General features: G+C 40.4%; 1 protein-coding gene and 1 long non-coding RNA gene across 4 annotated transcripts in view; one reads left to right on the top strand and one right to left on the bottom strand.

The window, feature by feature from the left end:
* fstl4 (follistatin-like 4) overlaps positions 1-22,837 on the top strand; it is a 283,334-nt gene that overhangs the window by 250,638 nt on the left and 9,859 nt on the right. For both annotated transcript variants that reach the window (XM_029518729.1, XM_029518728.1), the window contains exons 7-13: positions 4,738-4,904; positions 7,946-8,066; positions 10,865-11,026; positions 14,229-14,363; positions 15,658-15,684; positions 16,820-16,938; positions 18,740-18,889. In XM_029518729.1, coding sequence (XP_029374589.1) covers positions 4,738-4,904; positions 7,946-8,066; positions 10,865-11,026; positions 14,229-14,363; positions 15,658-15,684; positions 16,820-16,938; positions 18,740-18,889 — 881 coding nt within the window. The remainder of the gene's footprint in view (positions 1-4,737; positions 4,905-7,945; positions 8,067-10,864; positions 11,027-14,228; positions 14,364-15,657; positions 15,685-16,819; positions 16,939-18,739; positions 18,890-22,837) is intronic.
* The window catches only part of LOC115053873 (uncharacterized), a 30,406-nt gene continuing 25,435 nt past the window's right edge, over positions 17,867-22,837 (bottom strand). Inside the window, exons 3-4 of one of the 2 annotated variants that reach the window (XR_003841536.1) lie at positions 22,519-22,650; positions 17,867-18,911 (exon numbers count right to left, since the gene is read on the bottom strand). This is a non-coding gene — a long non-coding RNA (uncharacterized LOC115053873). The remainder of the gene's footprint in view (positions 18,912-22,518; positions 22,651-22,837) is intronic. The other variant, XR_003841537.1, reaches the window with a different exon arrangement.

The following is a 22,837-nucleotide window of genomic DNA, read 5'->3' as shown; positions in this document are numbered from 1 at the left end:
AGAGAGAGCACTCTGGGGCAGCTGGGGGTTTCACTGTCACCAGCCCAAAGCAGTCCTGACTTGGATCACCAAGGGAGCATGTGTTTGTGTGTTACTCTCCGTGTGTGTGTCTGCAGTGGCGTCAGATGGGCTCAAACACCTTGCAGATCAAGAAAAAAAGGCGTTGAAGTAAAGATCATTACTGTGAAATTAATTCACACAAAGCCTGTGGGTACTACAGTCACCGGTATTCTACTGAAGCAACTGCTGTTTGTCTAAAATCACCAAAATGATTCCGTACTCTAAGATTCAGCCCTTTAATTTTCAACAAAAAAGTGAAGGAAAAGCCACAAGCTTCAGTTCCATGAAATAATTTGATGACAATCCAATAAATCAATTGAGCAAGTTTGTTAAATGAGAAACATGTTATGTTAAGAAATTACTTTTTAAGATTAGCATGTTTCTCCCCAGGTTTATATCATAAAAAAAAACACACATTTTCACAAGAGAGAAATAAAATTGGACAACTTCTCCTTTCACACAGTCTGCCTCAATCTGTCAGAGGAGGTTGGTGATGGTGATTAATCCAAACGTGTTGTTTCACTGTCAGTGACACTGACCTCGGTGATGGTGGTGTCACCAGAGAGCACAACACATAAATCAGCTAGAGGGTAGGTCTGTGGAGAGATAGTGTTGTTTTAGGAGAGCTGAGGACAAAATGTTTCCTGACATGCAAAGTGCTGTTTTGCCCCGTGGGATGAGTCTATGAGGAGATCCTCCGGATACAGAGATACGGAGCTAAAGGCACGTGTGCCACATTTAATAATGAGGCTGACTTTTTCACACATGCATTAACTTCTTAGACACAGATCTGAGAAAACTAATCAGTTATTCATGGATACATGGAAATATGATTTCTCTCAGACTGTTTTTGCAAATTTTAAAATACTAGAGTCTAAAACTAAAAATGTGAATTACGTCTTTCTGCTTTTTTGCTTTCTGAAGCTTGTTATCTAAACATATTTATTCAAAGAACTGTGTTTTTTCAACAACTGCATTTGATTCATGAGGAAACGAGACTGACCAATTACTTTAGACAACCACTGAGCACAATATCCATTCATGCCATTTTGAGTCTCACAGTATTATTAAATTTGCTTTAACTGCCCTGATTTGCATAATATTTTCAAAAAAATCTTTAAGTTAGATCTGAGAAGATCCCTAATATCTCTAAGATGTCACAAAAAACAAAAAGATGTCATAAAAAAAGGAATCTTCTGGTAATTCGTCATCACTCCAGTTTCCTCCTGAATATTGGTGTGTCAGTAGGGAGGAGAGATTAACCCACCTGATTTTCATTCATCGGTAGATATTATGTTATTTTTCGTGGACAAAGCTTTGACGCCATCAAGCAGCTGAGAGATGTGTTGGCCTTTGGATGGCTTGAGTGTTTCAACTAAATTTCAGTGACTATTAATTGAAACGACAGTAATCTTAAGGCTGTTGAAACACTTCTATTAAAGTTAGATATCTGAAACATTTTATGCAATTTAATAAACCACATTCTTCAACATTTTTGACCCCCAGAGCAACGAATCTAGCCCATCTGGGTGTCCGTTTCATAGTTTGCGTCCTACTCTCACATCCACATTCTGGCACCTATAACCCTCTTTACATCTGTCTCTTTATTTCTCCTCCTCGTTCTCTGCCCGGTGCCATCTCTCACTCTCCCTCTTCCAGTCTTCAGTGAGGATGTTATCTGTCTTACCCTCTAAAAAAGTCATGGTCTTCTGCTCCTCTGCTCTGCAACTTGATGTCTTACTCTAACTCACGAGGGGCTGGTCTCATAAAAGTGGAAAGAGACAACTCTCTGAGCCCCCGTCTTCAGCGCAACACATTAGTTATTCCCTGGGAGATAAGCTGCGTGTCCTGAATCTAATTTATCTCCCTTCTCGTCTCACACTCGCACATATTTTTACTACGTCTCTGTTAGTCTTTGTTTCTTTATCTCGCTCATCATTGTTTACCTGCTACATATTGTTTCTCTCCCCACACACAGCCTGTGTTTTTCTTTTGTTTAGGTATCCTCGTGTTTGGTCTTTATTTCTGTCTTAGTCTTCTTGTTACTTGGCCTTGCACCCTCCCCTTTCTGTTTCACTCTTTCCTTCCTCTCTTTACTCATGCTGTACTTAATGTCCCTCTGGAGCTGGATGCAGGAAACCTCCCAGTTGGCCCTGTCAGTCGGTCCATAGCTCAGTTAGCAGGGCTGATCGATCAGCGGAGCTCCAGAGTTCCCCAGAAAGTCAATTATTAACTTACACATTGGTGCTATTTTGAGAGAAGGGAGAAAACTGTAAGAGCCATTAGCTAGATAATGTCATGACAACCTTCCTCGGCCGACCGGTTCAGAGCAGCCACTGCCTGTGGATATGCAATTTGTCTGGGTCGCTAAGAAAGGTGCAGAACATGGTAGGATATCTGAACATATTGTTATAGAGCTGCTATGAAACCAAATACAATCCTTTGTGCATGAAGTAAACCTGGATGACGTTATTAGTGCTCCAGTTAAACACCGATCATTTTTGATTTAAACTCAAATTGGTTCTTTAATATTATGAACCCTGGCAGTGAATCCTCGCTTATTTACGTGTACATTGACCTGAGAGTTCATCATTTCAATCAATATTTGCTGATTTTAAGGGAAGGTCTTCAATTGTACTGGCTGGAGTGCCAAACTTTAATCTCCTTTTGTAAGGACACAAACTTTCCCCCCAAAAATGAAAAATAATTAGCAATCCAATCCCAGTTTAGGGCCCAGGCTCATTACTGTTGATATTTTTGCTATTCGAAAGCTTCCATATATGAGAAGGGTTGACCAAAACTTTAATGGTCTGCCAAACAGTCCACTGCTCAAAAATAATGAATGAACTGGAAAAAAACAAACAACAACAACAACAAAAAAAAAAAACATTTTCCGAAGTACAAGAACTGAAATATGTCAGTGGCACACACACACAAAGTAGATAGGCTAATTAGCTAATTAATGGAGCTAAGCAAAGAACAAACAACTTGAGGTTCTGTCCCTGCCAGAGCTGTGAAGCATTAGGACACGCACACACATTTCCAAATCTGGAAAATAGTTAATGAATGAGCCTTGGGCTGAATAATTAAATAAGATATTATGAGAATTGCATATGGGCAAGTGCACTATCCAAATCACAGCAGCTGCATTTTCTGGTAAACGTGAAATGTGTCACAAAATGCCATGTAAGCTTTTTGGTGCTTCTGTATATGTATGTATACATGTACTGTTTTTCCTGTGAATATAATAATCAGCAATAATGACAGCCACAATCACAATAAGTGGCAAAATAATGAAATCATTGCAGTATATATTTTTTTCTCTAAATGAATTAATTGACCAGTATTGCCCCTTTTCTTAAAGGGAGAACAGTGGAGTTTATTTTTGGTTTGTAGAAATTGCAACTGTTCAAGAAAAGTCAAAACTTTGAAAATTACTTGATTTATTTTAACCTGCTCTGCTAGATCCACTTTCTTTAGTACAGGCTTCATCAAAAGCAATTAACAGAATTTCTTCCTCACATTAGGTGCCTATTTTTCATAACATAAAATGCCTCTCTTTTCATGGTTTAATAGCTTTACCTCAGTGGGTTGAGTTTGAAAGTCATCAGGATTAATTTCATAGTGTCAAGATTAATTACACAACTGATCTTTCACAAACGTAGACATTTTTATTGACTGCCCTTTCTTCTAGATATTGAAACAGGAAACTAATATGTCAGCAGAAAGTTCGAAAGTTCAGATTGACGTCATGGTTGCCTGCTGGTGGAAATAACTGGAAATAAGACAGCTTTTTGAATCGTTGGAGCGGCTCCTGTTTAATTTGGTCTGTTGACAGCAGTGCTGCCCTGCCCAGTTTTGTTCTGAGGGTTATCTTTTCAATGTCTTACAGTGAAAGTATTCATTTCTAAACGTAATCAAAAAATCCTTTATTAAAGAGTCAGATAATTTTTCAATTATTAGAAGTCTATTCTCCGCCTTGGCCAATGGTGCCCTAGGGTCACACTGACACACATCATGTCAGTGATGGTGTGCCTGAACCCCACATTCAAATGATATCTCACTGCCTCCGACATGTTCATGCTGCTAACACAGCGGATTTGATCGTGAGGATACGTCCTACATGCTTAGTATATTGTGTAGCACACTTTGCTGCAAAGTCCCTTTAATGTTTCATTAAAATACCGGGCTCAACGCAGGTTTAAACTGACAATGAGAAAATGATTTGTGGATCAGAAAGTTCTCAGACTCGAGATCTGGCTACGCTGCGCAGCTTGGCGACAGATACTATTCAAGGCGCCAAAGGGAACCAGTGAAAAGTAATTCTTAATTTGCCGTAAAGGTGAATTGAATTGGATGACCACTTCAATGAACATAAATTTCCCTTAATGAGAAGAATGATATTTGGCTGGCTATGTGTCCTCTTGACACGTGGTCTTTCTTCATATTGGGTATCCTTCACTGCTGGACAGCTGTTTATCCTCCTCGGTCCGCTAATAATGAGATGGAAGCTTAGAAATGGATTAACCCTGGCTACAGTTCCACTACATCAGCACACCCGTTCCGATTTGTGATTTTCACTGCTGCTTCTTGCTTACTCCATATTCTAATTTTTCTGATCCAAGCTTTTCCTCTGACTATCATCTCTCTTCTCCCTTCCTCGTCTTGTTCTAACAGAGGTGGTCCAGCTGACCCTGGCCGAGGATCAGCGCATAAGTGTCTCCACTGTCACAGTGGGCCTCAGCGCCGTCCTCACCTGTGCTATCCAGGGAACGCTGCGCCCACCGATCATCTGGAAGAGGAACGGCATCATATTGAACTTCTTGGATCTGGAGGATATCAACGTGAGTGCTGCTGGGGTGTTGATCGTGGTTAGTGATGATGGAGTTGATGGTGAGGGCAACATAATATGGTATACTATTAAAGTCATTACGTTGATGCAGATATGAATTATGAAAAAAGAAGTGAAAAGCGTTAAAAAGGTCTGTCCACAAGGGGGCAGAGGAAGCTTGACCAAACCTGTACGATACGCAAGCCTGACATGATCAAACTGTTGGACAGATTTTCACGAGAATGCTTGGTAGCAATGTCATCTCAATATCTACATCAAAGTGCCTCCAAAATATCGTAAAGTAAAGCTTGTTTAGTGCCTAATGAAGTGTGTGGCTGTGCTCCTGTTCAGACACATCTGCACAGGTGACAGCTGAGCACCGGCCTTGCTTTGCCCACCGCCGGATGGCAATTCACTAATTGCATGTTAATGAGTGGCCTTGTTGGTCTGCTGTGATGATGAGCTGATAAACAATGTCAAGTGTTAAGGTGGAGACTGGAAGAGAGGTGATGGCAACAGAGGTCCCCCAGGCTCTGGACCATGCATAATGAATTTCCACAGAGCGCAGTTATCGGTGTGGAGGAGGGAGAGCGGTGCCTCAGCCATGTGTTTGACTTCCTTTTCACTGAGTCAAGTCAAAGGCAAAAACAAGCGAAATCCCTAAATGGAGAGGCAGACACCTAAAGTCAAAGGCAGAGAAAAGAAGAGCAGCATATTTAAAAGAATTTATCAGATGGTTCATGTGGCCCGTGTGGACAGCTGTCTCTTGTACTAAAGTTCTCAAAGATAAATAAGCCATTAAGGAATCAAACATTTTTAGATGAATTACAGAAATTGCACACAAAAAAGTGGACGTTTGTATTTATATTCTGTACACATGAAGGGCATAATGTTTCATTTGAGAAAAATGCAAATTTGCCAGTTCTTTAGAAAATTCTAATTCATACTATCTTAAGGATGAGGCATTTGATCTACAAACTGACTAGAGAGGTTGAAGTCAGCAAATATACTCTTTGAAATAGATTTTTTTTTTTTTTTTACCCCATTCCAATAAAATCTATATTCATGTGCTAAATTCATGTACCATCTTTTCGAATAGTAAAACTGAAATGAAATGAGGGATTGGGAGGAGGAAGATTTGACTGTGAAACAGTTTTGAATGTAAACACTTCTGAAGTTTAGTTTAGTTTAGTGAATTTTAGTTTAGTTTTAGTTCTCAACACTGCCAAAATCCTCCCTGCACTCTGACACATAACTTCTGAACCGGAGCGCTCCCAAACTTCCTGAGCCTGTGCTACAATCAGTCTCATTTATGTGCCGTCTCTCAGCCTCTTTCCAGCCTTTATTCTTTGGTCTTTCTTTTTCTGCCCGTTTCCGCTGTGCCCACTTTGCTCCTGATCTCAGGTGTTATACGTTTGGAGCAGAGCTGCCTCTGAAAAAGTAAATGCATCGTTTATGTTGGAGGGGTTCAGTCCTGTTTCAGTAGGTCTGACTACTGGGGAACGAAAATCACGAACGCAGAAGCACAAACAGCGACAGGAGAAAGAGCAATACAGTCTGCCACAATGGCTAACACTGTCGTGACGGCGACACATTTGCCAAAGTGTCTGAGAGGAGGTAGGTAGCGATTAAGTCAGAAATGAAATGAATAATTTACATTTATTCAATGAAAAAACAGGCTTTACCCAACTGCTCTATTTGCATGCACATTGCTACCACTTGGTAAAAACAGCATAAATGCAGGTCTTAAACATATGTGAGTTTTATTGTTTTAGTGCTATTCTGTGTATTGTGAAAAGGGCGTGATCATTATTATTGCTGAATAACTTAAATTAGATATTAGCATAGTTTTTCATTGGAAAAGCAAAACTTGAGAAAACACTTGAATAATAAAATGTACACCTGAGTGAGTTCCTGTAAATCAACATGTCAAGTCTGACATTTTAATGCTTTTACTGAAGGGAAAAATATACACAGTGAAAGAAATAAAAACATCTCTTTCGATTGCAGTGTGGCTCAGAGCTTATAGCCAATCAAAAAAAAAAAAAAAAAAATCCTTATTTCTTTTTATATATTTTTTATCTGACACTAAAGTTGGAATCATGAGCAGCTTGAATGACAAGTTGGATCACTGCTGTTAAAGAGACAACCGAATACTGAATACCTGCAGGAAAAACAACAGATACGTACGATTTTAAAGTAAACTATATCTGGCAAAACCTGTCAAACATATTACAGTCATAGTTTTTTTAACCCAAATGGCCCATTCAGTTTTAATTACCCTGGTATAGTTGTATCTCTCACCTTCATTTTAAATTCTCAAATTTAAAAACTGCCTTTTAAACTCCCCCTGTGAGTCATTTCACATTTTTCAAATCACAAAGCGACTCTCGGTCAGGTCGCATTCATTTCTGGAAGCTCTCAGAAAGAAAGCAGATGCTTGTGGTTTTCATGTGTTGACGGAGCCGCATCACGACATCTGCTGTGCCACTTGGTGGGACAGCAAACTGTTTAATACCTTAATCCACCTTAAGCTGTGGCTGAAAAACCCCTGGTGGCTGCTGCATGCTGCACCAACAAAACAACCAGCTCCATTCATCAACCTAATGGGCTTTATATTTTTAACCCTTGCCATTTATCAGGCTGAGGCGGCGCAATGAGGGGAGAGAGGAGGATCAAATTCCCCAACGCCTGCTGCAGCTCAACAGGGAAACAGTTGATTCATGGTCTCTCTTCCTCTTCGCATCACTCTTTTTCTCCCTTGTCTTTTCCCATCACTCCCTGCTGTTTCGTGCCTCTTTCCTCACCCTGCCCTCGCCAAGCATCCTTTTGTATTCTGTCAAGCTATCGAGCTAGCTTTGTTTCTCTCGCTCCCTGTGGCTCTTTGCTGCGCCCCATTCTTCAGCACTGCTCTCTTTCCTACGCCTCCTCTCTTTCTCCCATCTTGGCTCTTCATCCTTCCCTCCTTTTCCTTCCTCATCATGCTCTTTTGCCACCTCCAATGTTTCGGAGTCTTACTTTATTCCCAACTTCCACCTCTTCCCTGTGTTACAGGACTTTGGGGATGATGGCTCCTTGTACATCACCAAGGTGACAACCATCCACATGGGGAACTACAGCTGCCACGCCTATGGCTATGAAGACCTCTATCAGACACATGTGCTGCAGGTGAATGGTCAGTAATGGCTCATTTCCTTCTTTAAATTGTGAGTGAAATGTGAACGTAATCAGTTTGGATGTGTTACTTTGTAGTTCCTCATTAAGATTTCCTTTTTCTACCCGGTCATCCCGGTTTCTCTGAAGAACAGGTGAGGGGTCAGCCTCAATCCAAACCTGAGGTCTTTAGGTTAACAGTGTCAGAAGCCAGTGAGAAAATCTATCTTTGACTGAAATGTCGGGAAACCTATGATAGCGTTCAGCTGTACTATTTTGTCAATCACTGCCTTCCCAGGCTCTTCAGAAGGGCTTGGGGGTAAATCATGCCCCCCTCCCCCCACAGATGGGGTGGCTCTAAGGGTTTGTTTGTCTTTCACTGCAGAGAAAACCCAGAAACTCTGATGGATTCTTGGCAGGTGGAAATCAAAAGAGACAAGACAGAACAAAGTGATCATGCAACTGGCCATGTCAAAGTCTGCTTACTGCGTCTGGGCATTTTAACCATTTACTTATGCATTCACATCATATTTTTGGTAACTGTGCCAGTAAAGATCAGCTTCACAGTAATTTTAGTTCTATTAGTTTTTGGGTCTATTTATGTTTAGTTATCCATTCATTATAGATATATATCTCTCAGGGTCACTGGCCAATCCCAGCTGACTTTGGAGCAATAGGCTGAGGGCAGGGTTAGGGTTAGGGTTAGGGTTAGGAACAGGAACAGGAAGCCTGAACACAGAGCCTTTTTGCTGTGAGGCAGCAATGTCGCGTCGTGCCAAGTGACACAAATCATGCAAACCACAAAATAAATGACAAAATCTTGAGCAAGAGTTGCTTCAACTCTTTAGGCAAAGTTGCTTCCGAGACAAGAAAAGAAAGGGGGGGGGGGCAAAAAAAAGAAGAAGCATATTCCTTAAAAATCAGAATGAACCATGGATTCCTCCACAGCCAGATTTCCAGCTGTTGTACATAAATTGGCTTGGACACATTGACTGTTGGTTACTTTTAATTTAGTGAAGCCAATGTGCAGGGAATTGCCAAATGGTCTGCAGTGTTAATGCGCTGCATGAATAAACCAAACAAATTGAATAATCTAAATCCTGGTTTAGAATTAGTAACAGATACAATATTTACTTGTGTGTTTTGTAGGATTTGGCAAGACCTCAGATTAAAAAGGATTAAGCATTAAAAGGAGGCCATTTTTTCTTGAATTATTTGCATCTGTCATTGTTCTCTTTTTTCTTGGGCCTAAACAAAGCGCTATTTCCTTTATCAATTCATCTAACCGGTATTTTATAAGATGATTGAGTGTAAAAATCAATTAAAATTTTCCTAGAGCTGAGGTGTGACAGTCCTTCAAAAGCTTACTGTCGTCTGACGAAGCGTCAACTTTCATTTGAAACGCTTGAACCAGCAAAAGCTTGGCATGTCTGCTTGAAAAATGACTATCAATTAATCAATTATCGATATAGCCCGCACAAATGTTTTCCTAATACACTTGCAGCCTACTAAGCAAAGTTTCCTTCATAATGAAGTTATGCCTTAGTGATTAACAAGAAGCCTCTCAAACACTTTCCATTCAAAGGTATCTGCTGTTGCCTTGAAGTGTGCATCAAAGGGTCTTACTATTGAAGATTGCATTAATTACGTCGAACTAAATACTAACTGAGTGTGCAGGACGCATTTTTTAACTTGATTTTATGCAGTAGGCAAAATCAGCGTGAGCCAAAACAGTTTTTCAAATCAGTGTCTTCCATATACACTATTAATAATCTGCATAAGGGGCATCTCTCCAAAGAAAATCTACTCAGGAGGAAATTTGAAAGCCTCACTCCCACCTATGGCAACAAATCAAAGATAGTGCCCTCTCTAATTTTTCCACTTTTGTCCCAAGGTGACAGACAGTAAATACAGGCGAGAATGTATTCATTCGAACGATTGACAGTGGCTGTGATTTTTTTTTTTTTTTTGAGATGCTAATTGAAAAAGAAATGCTGCTGCCTCTTGAGCTAAAGGCAAAGGGAGTCATGGAGGGTCCTGTAGGATAAGTTATCACAAGGGTGCAATCGCCAGATGTGTTGGGGATTCTGAATATTTCAAGTGAGATAAGGTGGAATGGAAAGAGACATATCACATTACAAAGCGACCGAAGAGGAGGAAGGGAGGTAATGTGTGGCTGCTGTGCAATCGTCACTGTAAGATGAGGCAGCGGTTATTTTATTTGCTCATAGGTATATGTGGAGTGGATGTAGATATACAGAATCAGTAAACCATGGCGAAAAATAATAATAATATGGGAAGGGAAAGGATCAAACGTACAATACATGTAAAATGAATATTGCATTAGAATAAGGAGCAAAGTTCTAAGTTGGGTGGAGGAAATGATTGAGATCCTGAAAAGAACAGCCATCAAATTTTGGCAGCGGGGAAGTTGCGAGCGTGATCCTGCATCCTAACCAGAACACAACAGTTTACCTGTTCATATAAACTATTACCTCATGTTTCTACCCCCCCACACTCCTCCACGTTCATTTGCAGTTCCCTTCCCAGAGGAGTTGGTAAGTGGCAGATAGGTCCAGCATGTATTTCATGCAGGACTTGGATGTAAGAAAGCAGCCCCCAGAGCTCCTGAATTCTTGTTATGTGTGAATATATTCCAAACTGGGGGAAGACAAATTCCTCTCTGCTCAGTGGATGTTTGTGCTGTATTCCCGCAGGAATTATGGTCTACCATGAAACATTGTGTAATTATGTTTTCACTAGTCCCTCTCTTCCCTCCCTGTTTGTGTCTTTGGTATTGTTTGTGTTTGGTGTGTCCAGTCCCTCCAGTGATCCTGGTCTATCCAGAGACGCAGGCCCAGGAGCCAGGCGTCTCTGCCAGCCTTCACTGCCACGCTGACGGCATCCCAAATCCAAAACTCCTCTGGCTGAAAAACGGCATAGACCTGCAGCCCCGATCCTCCAAACAACTTTCTCTTATAGGTGAGGAGTTTATTTTGAGATTACTTTGGGATGTGCTACGAGCACATTACATGCTCCAGCAGATTCTGCACTGTTTTTGAATTGCAAAGTACATACTGCAGTATGTGGTACGTCAGAGAAACCTTTGGAAATCAAGGCAGTGCATGTGGACAATGAGAGCAGAGCTAGAAAATGAAGGAGGAGCTCGCTAAAACTAACTGCTTTTTAATTGAAAAGTCAGTGGTGCCTCTCAGCAATAATATTCTGCAGTGATTTCCATTTAGTTTTATTTCTTACGAAGGTGATGAAACTGAGATTGCATCACCTTCTTCAGCTGTCTTCATGTTGCTCCTCAGACAAAATAAACATACTTATTTAGGAAGTGAATGAAAAGGGTGATCAAAGGCGTGAAAATAGAAGGAGATACGCTGCATGTCAGGAGATGGCGGTGACTTATCTGGGCTATAACAGTGTTTTAAAAGACACACTCAATATCAGAGAGGAGGAGGCATGACTTTTCTTTATATGGCCCAGTTCTCATTAAGGGAGAGTTTATTGGCTATGTGTGGGTCATTACCTGTGGTAATAGCCTGTTATCAACCCTCAGACACTCAAACGAGGGAGGTTCTGCAAGGTTCACCAACACATAAACACTGCGGAGGCCACGCTTTCAGATTTGCAAACTAACGTGGAAAATGACAATGGGCAGGAGCTCTGTTTGCAGTGATAATTTGTGCTTTTTTTTTCTTTTTTTTTTTACTAAAAACATCAAGGAAAGTGAAAAGAATAGAGGGAAAGGGTGTAGCGTAGGCTGGAGGAAAATGGGGAAGATTATCATTTTAATGTAACTATGGTTTAACAAAAGATCAAAGCACAGACGAGCCGAGATCAAGCGTTTCATTTCCTCCTGTAATATGTCAGCAGCCTAACAAATACACTGTCAAAGTTTTTCCTTTTGTCCTGATTTTTTGCCTGAGTTCTGTCAAATCAGAACCAGATACTGACAGCTGACGGTTAGTAGCGTGGTGGTTGTAAGCAGCAGAACAGTGAAGACAGAAAACAGCTTTGTGCTGCTGTTTGAATGAAACCGTGTTCAGAAGGCATCCGCACTTGAGCCGGCTGCTGCTCTCTGTCGGAACAAACACAACTACCAGGATACTTTTACATTATAGATAATTTTTATGACACTAATACAACTTGGGAGAAAGTCTCGCCACTTTTTTTTTCCAGATAAATAAATCACATCCCTTGTTAATGAAGGGGAACAAAAGGTCGCAAACCAAAGTGCGTCCCATGTAAGCACTTAACAGGTGGGCACAAATTTACTTAGGATCTTCAACATGCACCCTCTGAACACAGTCTTCCAGACCGCAGAGAAAATAAGGTGCACAATGTATATTACACTGGATCATTACATTCAGAAATACCAACGGTTATAGGAAAATCTAGCATTGTTTTCATAGCTGCTTGCCAGCAGAGCCCTTCAGGTCTGATGAAAGCTCAGTTCATCAGAGGTGTCCTTAAATGGGACCGACAGCCTGGGATTTATTGTGTTCGTCACTCTTTGATTCTTTTCTTTTTTCCAACCTCATTCCTCTCTGATCACCTTCTCTGTTTTCACACGTTGAGGTTACGATTGACGTTGGCAATCGTAACTCCCGCTTTATTTCCACTTAGCAAGGAATCAAATTGAATGATAAATTGGATGATGTAATAAAGAACTCATCCAAGCAGAACTGCTTTGGCTATTCCAACTGCAAACATGCAGAAACAATGCAGAACTATCATCACACGTTACCGAGCGGCCTTCGCATTCATTTTCAGCCGTGTTTCAGGCCATCAATACATCCAGTGTCCATGATTTCTTCAGTTCTATTTTGTTCTACACCGACCGGCAGAAGTACCTAAAAGACTAAATTTGTCTTGTCAGCTGGTGCTTTGGTGCTTATCAAGTACGATGGGTTTCTAGAGCTTTTTCACCGCCTGCTGCAGCCAAAACAACACTGAGAGGAGAGTGGTGAGAGAGCTCCAATTCATTAAAGTTGCAGGCCAGAAACCTAAAACAGTGAGCTGAAAGATGCTATAAACCTTCCAGAGCTAAAAGGAACTGCAAAGTCAGGTTTTAATTATCTGTGGGCTTGTCGCCACGATCCTCTCCACAAAAAAAAAGCTTTCATGTGGTCCACTGTTAATATTGAAATAATGATTACAGCTTTATTTAAGACAAAACTATTCCAACCTCTGTCATTATGAGCTGCCACAAGCCTGAAAATAAGGACATAAAGACAAATTTGATGAGCAGCGCATTCAATGGTTTCCAATAAGAATTGATCTGAACATAATTATGAATTAGAAGTAATTAAAGTGGTGTCTCATTCTATGAAGATCTGCTTCAAGGCACTCTTCAAAGCATTACACATTTTTCTCCTGATAAAAGAGAATTATTACCAGAATCCAAAAGACATTTCACTAATGTCAAAAGCTTTGCGTCAACTTCTGTAATGTCTTGTTATTTTACAACCCACTAGGCCTTAAATAAGACGGCAGAGATAATTTTAAGTGCAAAAATAGGCATGTCCTTTCTTCCTATCTGACAGATTTGTGAGTCGGCAGGAAGATGAACACTTACAGTATGCGAGCTTTAAGTTGTAACAGGTAGAAAAGAAAAAGCGAGGAAGTTTGAGGGGAGAGAGATGGAAGGAGAGTTGGAGTGTCAGACGGAGGTGTCGCTGGTATTGATCTTATGAGAGATGTACTCACAGGAATGAAATTTGATGCTGCCTTTAATGTTCTTACAGAACAAAGGGCTGTAAGAGTAGCTCTTTGACACACATCATTTATTCCCACTACAGTCTGCAATGTATGTTGTGATGTTTGTAGTGCTTCACACAGTGTGGTAAGGATCAGAGTGCAGCTGTACATCACAGAGGCCACTACGGCAAACATCAGAGTCTCCCTTCATCAGAGAGATGATGACTTTTGTACCTGGCACCTACTGTACATCTGTCACTGCTGCAGGTTGAGGCAAACAATGGAGCCTTACAGCACGAGGAGATGCTGAGTTTACATCAGGGATCCAACACTGAACCTGATTACTGAATTAGCTTTGTATCTCGAAGGAAAGGACTTTGACTTTGTCTTCCTAAGAGCATTGTGCTCCATAAATATTTCTAATAAACCAGCAACAATAATCTGTTATTGTAACCCTTGTCTCCTTTTGCAGCAAATGGCAGTGAGCTCTTCATTGGCAGCGTCCGGTACGAGGACACTGGAGCCTACACATGCATTGCCAAGAATGAAGTGGGAGTGGACGAGGATATCTCTTCTCTGTTTGTTGAGGACTCAGCCAAGAAAACCCGTAAGACATACACTGTTAACGTTCACATTTTCCTATGGAGGATAAAAATTCAAAATAATAACTTCTTAACACCAGCTAAACCATATCTCTGTAAAGTACAAGTATAATCCCAAGCCCCGAGTATGCCCGCCCCCCCAAAAAAAGAGAGTTTCTAATGAACTGTAAAGGCATTAATGCTAATGGCAGCTATCCAAGATAACATAATTACAAACAGCGTGTAGGGAAAAAAGGTAAATGCATGTTTCTAAAAAAAAAAAAAAAAAAAAAAGCAAAGCTGATTATGTTCGTCCTAAACTGAAATCATCGCTCACATGTCACTGGGATTAGTAATAGCTGTCCATCATGTATTTCTGACATTATTAAGTGCTCCACATGGAATGACTGGCTGTTAAGTGGCCCTCATGCCTTCAAATGGCTGAAAAACAGCAACATTGAGGCGGCACGTTGACTGAAGCGGGTGGAACGTGTTCACTGACTGCACCAACAGCCTGGCAACTTCTCTACAAGATCAAACTACACAATATCAGCCTGATAATGCCATTGGCTGACAGATGTCAAATGTCAGGAACAAAAGTGAGCATCAGTCGTGACATTTGCTTGTTTCATCTTGTGTGATGTTGAAATGTAGGAAAACAGGCGCAGCATCTGGAACTCCTCCTGACATCCCCATAAGAAGAGAACTGTGTGTCAGAAGTTTTTTGCTCCTCTCGCTAAGTTTTAACACTTCTATGAGATGCTCAGAGGAAAGAGCATTCTTCAATGCACAACTCTAAATATGGATTAGAAATATTTTCATCTATGACATGCGGTCAAAAAACTATTTAGCAGGACAGTCTTGAGGAAGGAGATGCTATTTCCGTTGTGTCTGTTCTGACTGTTAAGAGCCATCACTTTGAATTATGCAGGAAAAACTAATTTTTAATCACATCACACGTTTTCTGTTTTTTGGGTATTTGCTCTTTCATTATGTTGCATCATTGTGCCAAGTTCAGTGTTGCTCTCTAGACAGAATTTAATGGGCCAGTTGAAATTAAACAGAATAATCAATGACAGCTCTCAAGACAAGTCATATTTCCCCCTTAAACTTTTGATTTAGAGGGAAATATGGCCGTGTCAACAGCAGTGAGAAAGCTTGTGTAACTGTCAGATATAATTTGTTTTGACATGGGACAAGATAAGTCACCATCTCTGTTCCCTGGAAGCTCTGTCTGTTTTCTTAAGGTAAATTCATGTTTTTCTCTCTCTTCCCCCTCCTCCCTTTTTCTTTTCCAATGTGCGGTGGCTGGTTCTGCAGTGGCAAACATTCTGTGGCGAGAAGAAGGTAATGCATCACAGATCTCAGGTCATCACAGAGCATTTGAATTTTTGTGGATAAGGAAACACTGCAAACATATTTTGGAGCTGTTCGGGGACTGCAGCGGGATTTCAGTATTTTTATGTATTATCGGGAAGAATCACAAAGCTTATTTCTCTTCAGAAAGATTTGCCTTAAAGTTTAGCTACCCCCCCAGCCCTGCCGAAGGTTTTCCATCCTTTTGCCTTAGTTGCTAATCGCTTTTCTTTTAAAACACAAGCAGAAATTGTAGGTATTTTGTAAATGATACCACACGGCCAGCACCGTAGTTACAGGAAAACAACCTTTTGGTTAACAGACATGTTAATTGATCAGGTTTACCACAGAAACAAACTGAGCCAGCGTGGTTTAAGAGACAGTGTAAACTTTATTTGTTTTTTATTTGATTGATATTTATATGATTATTTGTGAGCATTAATGATTATTCCATGTTTTTTGTGTATGATCAAGTGCTCATGTTGTGTCTGTCTCAGCATTTTCCATGCTTTTCTTTTTTTTCCTGACCCTGTTGGGAAGTTCATTCTGTGGCACACTGCGCTTGATCTGATGACGTTTTACTGCAAAAATAGCTTAACAGTTTGACAAATCAATCTGCGTTACAGTTTTTGTCTATGAGTGCATTTTCGAACTGTTGATGAATGCCGTGGGCTCGCATACGCGCTTCGGCTTTAATCTCCCTTCGTGTGATGTTTTCCTGAAAGCAGGGAGAGTTTGTTGCTCATCCAAATACCTGCGCGTAAGACTGTGATCCCTGGTAAATTATCAGCATCTGTTTACACCGAGGAGACAAGCTGTGAAATGCCTGCTCATAGAGACCGGGCCTTTAATTTGATGCCTCTTACTCCAGTACGTTGTGGACATGTTGCTGACAAGATCCTTTGTAGACATTGTCAAAATAGCTGGCAGCCACAAACTGCCCATCCCCACTCACGAGCTAACAGAAGTGTGGCCGTCTCCTCTAGCAGGGAAATTGAAATGTCCATCACTAATGTCAGATAAGGGGGGGATTTATTTATTTATTTATTTTTTATCAGAAATAATTTCTATTTTTTGCTTTTTAATGTCATTTTTATCCAAGCTGTCCTCCTGCTCTGTCTTCCAGGGTTGAGTGTTGGGAACATGTTCTATGTGTTTTCTGAGGAGGGCATCACAGTTCTTCAGCCTGGTGAATGTGAGATACGGAGACACATGAAGTGGACAGAGAGGATTGTTGCCACCTATGTGAGTGTAGTTTGTGCCACATTTTTCTTTATGAAATTTTGATTTATTGAAAGCCACGCTTTATGTTTTCACATTGAATGTACTCAACACATCATGTACACCAGTAAGTAATGGATCCGAATTCAGTTGTAATACCACAACTCAGGTTATAATCTGGACCAGCCGCACTGCGTGTTGTGTTTTTGAAAAGTAAATAGTCATTTACACATACGATGTTTCTGTTTGGACAAATTTTTCATTGGTGTTTTTAGTGTGCAACAAAATCGCAGCTAAAACGCAAAGGCTTCACCTTCCCAAGTAACATAATGATTCCTCTTCTTACCAATAATAATGGGATTACTTATGTCCATTAGTCCCCAGTTCACATCAAAAAACTGTATACACTACACATCCCAAGGTTTTTAATCCACTGGAGAACATCTCCCTCCCAGGGCTATGGGCTTTAGATGCTAAAAGTTGCTTGTTCCTCAGAGGGATTTGGGTTTTACAGGAGTCTATAATTGTATTAGAGATCAATACAAACTCAATAAGCCATGTGTTAGCCAGTTCCTGCTGTAAACAGCAGTTTCACCACTATGTTGAGATGGAGAGGAGGTAGAAGCCCTTGAAACACAGTCTTAGTAGGTGTGTGGGTGTATGTGCATTAGTGTAAGTAAAATGTGTGCAGGAGTGTGTGCACAAATGTCTAGTCAGCAAAGACAGCTGGCTGCCGGGCCGGTATAGGTGATTCCTTACCCAAGTCAGAAATGCAGTATGAGCTCATTGTTGTTTGCTTCAAACGAATACAAAAAAAAAAAATCCTTTATAATGGCTACATTTAATTTTAGTATGAAAATATTTTTGGATTTAAAAATGCATTTGTAAAGACATCAGTATTCTTCTTTTGTAGGACTGTGCAACATGGTTATATTATTAATGGTTTCTTGAATTCAAGGGTGAAGGCTTTTTTTTTTTTTCTTAAAATTAATTTGAGACTGTTTATTCATATCTTGCACTGCCATTTGGCTGTGCCATAACTATTATTCCCCTTGTTAATTTTTATTATTATATCAGGTTTTTGTCGGTTATTTTTTCTTTTTTTATATATATATGTATATTGTGGCACTTTCCTTTAATTGTAATGCTTTTCATTCTCCAATATCAGGAATGTTGTATTGAAAGGTGCTATACAGATTAACTTCCTTTGTCTTGCCTCGCCCTTGCAAGACTACCACAATGAGTGCAGGATTTAACAATGAAATTTGATGATTCACAAAAATCAACAATTGGGATGAATTATTTTGTGCCATTTATCCCATTTAACACATTTACTGGCTTTAACTCCTCAAAATACAGCACATGCTATCCTTCTGCTTTGTTATTCAACATTTGAATTGAAGGTTCAACAACACAAGTAAAACTAATTGTTAATTTAAACAGTTCACAGATTAATTATTCATTAAAATTATTTGTAATTGTGGCTCCAATACCATTATGTCACAGATATGCACCATGATGAATTTTTCAGTGCAGTGATCTGTGCTCCCTCAGTGACGATTTAATCAAACGGGACACCATGGTTGGTTTGAATAATTAATGAATTCCATGATGTGATCATATTATCTTGATTTTATTCCAGTGCGGTAGATAACCCACGATTTTTGAATTTTTGCCCAGACCTAATCACTGATGATGGATGATATATGGGAACTACCATACTGCTAATCTGTGGCACTCCAGCAAATCCTGCCAACCTTTCTCTCCTCTCTCTGCTCTTCACCTCCTCCCATCATCCCCTCTGTTCTCTGGTGGTTCCTCCCAGGAGGAGATGTGCCCTAAAGGTGAGGGGGTGTCACCTCAGCGCTGCATGTGGTCCTCAGCAGTCAACATCAGGGATAAGTACATCTACGTGGCCCAGCCCCTCCTGAGCCGACTGCTGATCGTCGATATTCAGGCGCAGAAGGTGGTGCAGGTGGGTGCAGCAGGTATCAGGCCTGTCACAACACACCAAGAACATCTGTGACGCCAACCAAAGTTAGTGGTTGACATTTTAACATTCTGAAGACAACCTGGTATGTGTGGGAAATCTTTTTACACAAGTAGAAGAGGCGTTAAGAGGCGTTTTCTCTGGACAAACTGCCCAGCTGCTGCTGTTTACACCCTGCAGATTTAACTTTACAGAGGGAGGCACGGGGTGGTGGTTTTATCTCACACCCTTGTTTCAGTATCCCAATTTTCTCCCAATGGTCACACCAGCACTTTGCATTGAGCTGTCTGTCGTCAGTGAATGAATGTGCACGAAAGATGAGCAAAGCACTTTGGATGGAAGCGCGATATGAATCTAATCCATAAAGAGATGTCATCCAGTCTAAAACAGCCATAGCCAGCCACCACAGCGCTGTCAAGCTTTGACTTTGAACTGATTTTTTTAAAAAGTTTGGAAGATGATGTAGGTTTCAGGCTGTTTAACAAAATCCAAGCAGGGTTAGAACCAAATTTTGGTTTGACAGTTTACTTCTTGTAGTACTTAACTGTACTCAATTTGTTTAGTGAAGAGAAAAGTTGCACTCTTAAGAAGTCAATAAAGCTCCATGTAGCCAATGTTGACTACTTGTCAAGCAGCATCGCCAGTGTGAGGTGCACACACTACGGAACTTCCACTAAAGTAAGAAGACCACATGCAAGGTAAAATAAATCAAATACACCTCAAGTGCTTGAAACAATATGGTACCCAGGTGGGTGTTGGCTGCCTTGCCATTCATCTTGCCTGTAACGGCTGTTTAGAGACTGAATCCCTCAGGGGTTCTTCACAGGGCCGGCATCATTTATACAGTGATAGAGGATGAGAGGAAATAGCTCTAACTCAAGGAGAAGGGAAGTAGTAGAAAGCAGGTTACAGAAATGTTAATATAAACCTGTAAATTAACTGTAAATCTGACAGAAAACTTATATCTTAAAATATCTAATCATTCATTATTTTATTTTTATCTTTTGCATTTGTTACCCCTCACTGTCATAGATTTGATTTTGTATTCTGGAAGAGAATATGCTCACAGAGCTGTGGTGACCTGAACTGTATGCCAACAACGGCCTCTTTTTCTCTATTTTCGTATTTCGACACTTTAAAATTGCTTTCTTTTCTTCGCCTGCCATATCCTTCTACGGGCTACCCCCATCTTGCTTTCCTAAAGACCCTCCTTGGCCTCTGGGTGCAAGAGGTTAATGTACCATCCCGCTTTTTTTCTCTTCTCTGTCTGTCTTTGCTATCGCAAGGCCTTTTTTTTCTCTCTTACAATGCACATTGATAGCATAGTTCAAATCGAGGGTTTTAAGACAAGATACAATGATTTTACTATTAATCAACAGAAGGAATGGAGAAACAAAATAATGGTTTTAATTTCTTATTGCTAAAGTCAGAAAGCAGCATTTTAGTCCTCAAAGAGGAGACTGAACACAAAAAGTGTATTACCGATGTGTAATCGAGCATGATGAAGCAGCAAGGCAGACTTTAGGGAACTCTCTCATTTTTCCTGAAACACAAAATTGGTCTGTGACAATGACTAAAGTGTTATCCTCGTCATGGTCCCTAACACTAGGTGAGGGCTGCGTAAAATGTTGAGAAAAGGGCATCAATAAAGGCTTACAGGTTTTCATGATTTTTCACCCAAGGATATCCAACACCCATGTTGTCTTTCACCAAAACGGGATCGAACCTTGACTCTGATCTGTCAACCTGTGTATCTCTGACTGTATTTGAAAATAAAGAGCTCAGTTACAAAGAAATCCAGATGGCAACTCTTATTGTGTATTCATGTTAACTTATTATGGTGCATTGTTTTGAGCTGCAGTTGTCAGCTGGTGTTCGGTTATACTTGTTCCTTCCTCTGAGCAGTTTAAAGAATGCCGACTGATTAATGGAGTCAGAGGTACTCTGGTTTCATTTTTATTTCTGTTTGGACATGGACTTTGCCTGGTACTGTGGATTTTCTGCTCTGGATCTTTTTGAAATCACCTTTGCAAACTATTGATTGAATACTTCAACACCAGTCACCTCAATTTTTTTCTTAGTTTAAATTTTTTTCTGCTTTTGAGGCTAAAAACTGTCAATCTTACATCTGTCAGCTGTACTATATTGAATATTTTCTAGAAATTGCTGACACATTCTACAACAAACACATTAAACTCATACACAACGATATCTTCCATCCCTAAATTCCCTTAAATTTTTTTTAAGCAAATTCATACATTTCACCATCACAAATGATTTAGTATTTGTACCTCTTGCAACATGAGACATCCAGGACCAGGACTGAACAGTACATGGGGACCTGAGAGGCTTTTCTGGCTTCTACCTCAGTCATAGATGCCACATCATGGTTTCTCCTTCACACAATTTCTGCATCGAAGAATTAAAATGCTAATTACCTCAAGTGCCCCCCTGCTGCTGCTACGGTAATCACGTTGCATGGGCCATTACTGATTCTGGGGGCAGAGCAGGCATATAAAATGAGAAACAATAGCAGTCTTAAACTACAGAAACGCAGTCAAAAGGTGTGAAACTGTGCCAGTTTCTTCTCATGACAAATGATATTTGGATCAATACAGAAGCTTTTGATACCTCTATTTTTGTATTAATCTTTAACAAATTCAGTGGGGAAGGAAATATAACAATATATTTTTTTAAGTACTCAGTGAGTCTCTGGGCATTTTCCCAAACCGAAGGTAGACAGAAAGAAAAATCAGATCTGAGTCTGTTATCAAACCAAAAGCTAACTTTGGCTTTAACTGCTCATTTCTTTTTTTTTTTGCCAGAAACAAGCAAACACACAACGATTCTCTACAGGACAAAGAGGAAATGGAAAAACCTTTATAAACTCAAAGTGTTACTCATGCTGTGCCACGTGCGTAACATTTGATCGAGTAGCTCCTTTATTCAGACTTTGGCTGAACACTTACAGTAAACTGCAGTGTTAGAGGTCGACACCAGTCGGTTCATTTCCTCACAGTCCTCTGAATGGCCCAACTTTACTGGCTCAGCTTTACCTTCTGCTCCCAACACGCAGGAAGCTAAACATGCCAAAGGCAAGTCCACAACCGCCACATACTGTACATACACACATGCTGAGTTGACTGACCAGCGGAGAGCAGAGGCCTGGACCTCCCATTACACAACACAGAGCTTGTGGTTTCGCTCCACTGGTGAGGGTGTCAGCAGCTCCCTGTCCACTGGGCCAGAAGCAGTATAATGGATTGTGTTATTCCTTGTTGTTGACATTGCAGCCGACCTGAGGTTGAATGAGCCCCATAACCTCCATCTCTTTCTCTCTTTCCCCTCTTTCCCTGGTTTACCTGTCTGTCTGTTCTCATCATCCCCTTCCCCTTTCATTGTGTCTTCTGCTCATTCATCTGATGTGTTCAGATGTCCTCGGAAGAACCTCTCTAGCAGTGACACTGTAAAATTGCTGTAATCTTTTCCATCACACTCTTGCCTTTCTGGCAAAATACAATGTTCAGGTACACCATCACTTTTCTGGTGTAATAACAGGTTACATTTGAGCATACTTGATATTTGGAGTAGGAGTATTTGGAGATAAAGTATACCTGTCTGCTGTCGGTGTCTGCATATCCATCCGTCCTCCCTTTTGTATCTTGTACAGTAAAGCATTTGAGATCTTGCTGAAGGGCTCGTGCTGATAGGCTGGTCCAAACAGAATTCAAACCCCGGCCTCCCACCTGCCAAGGTTTTGTATTATATCAGAAGTGACATTATGATATTGATATTTTGAGGCAGACAAACATGGAGGAAAAAAACAGAAAAAGGGTAGTCAATAGTTAGTTGATACTGCTAATTTGTTTGTTTATATAAACATTGTTGAGTGTGAAGGTATTGGGACCAAAAGTGGGACACTTTCTAGGTGAA

Source organism: Echeneis naucrates, chromosome 14, assembly GCF_900963305.1.
Source record: "Echeneis naucrates chromosome 14, fEcheNa1.1, whole genome shotgun sequence".
NCBI classification, from domain to species: domain Eukaryota; kingdom Metazoa; phylum Chordata; class Actinopteri; order Carangiformes; family Echeneidae; genus Echeneis; species Echeneis naucrates.
The sequence above is the reverse complement of the archived record's forward strand: the minus strand, read 5'-3'. Positions and strand labels throughout refer to the sequence as shown.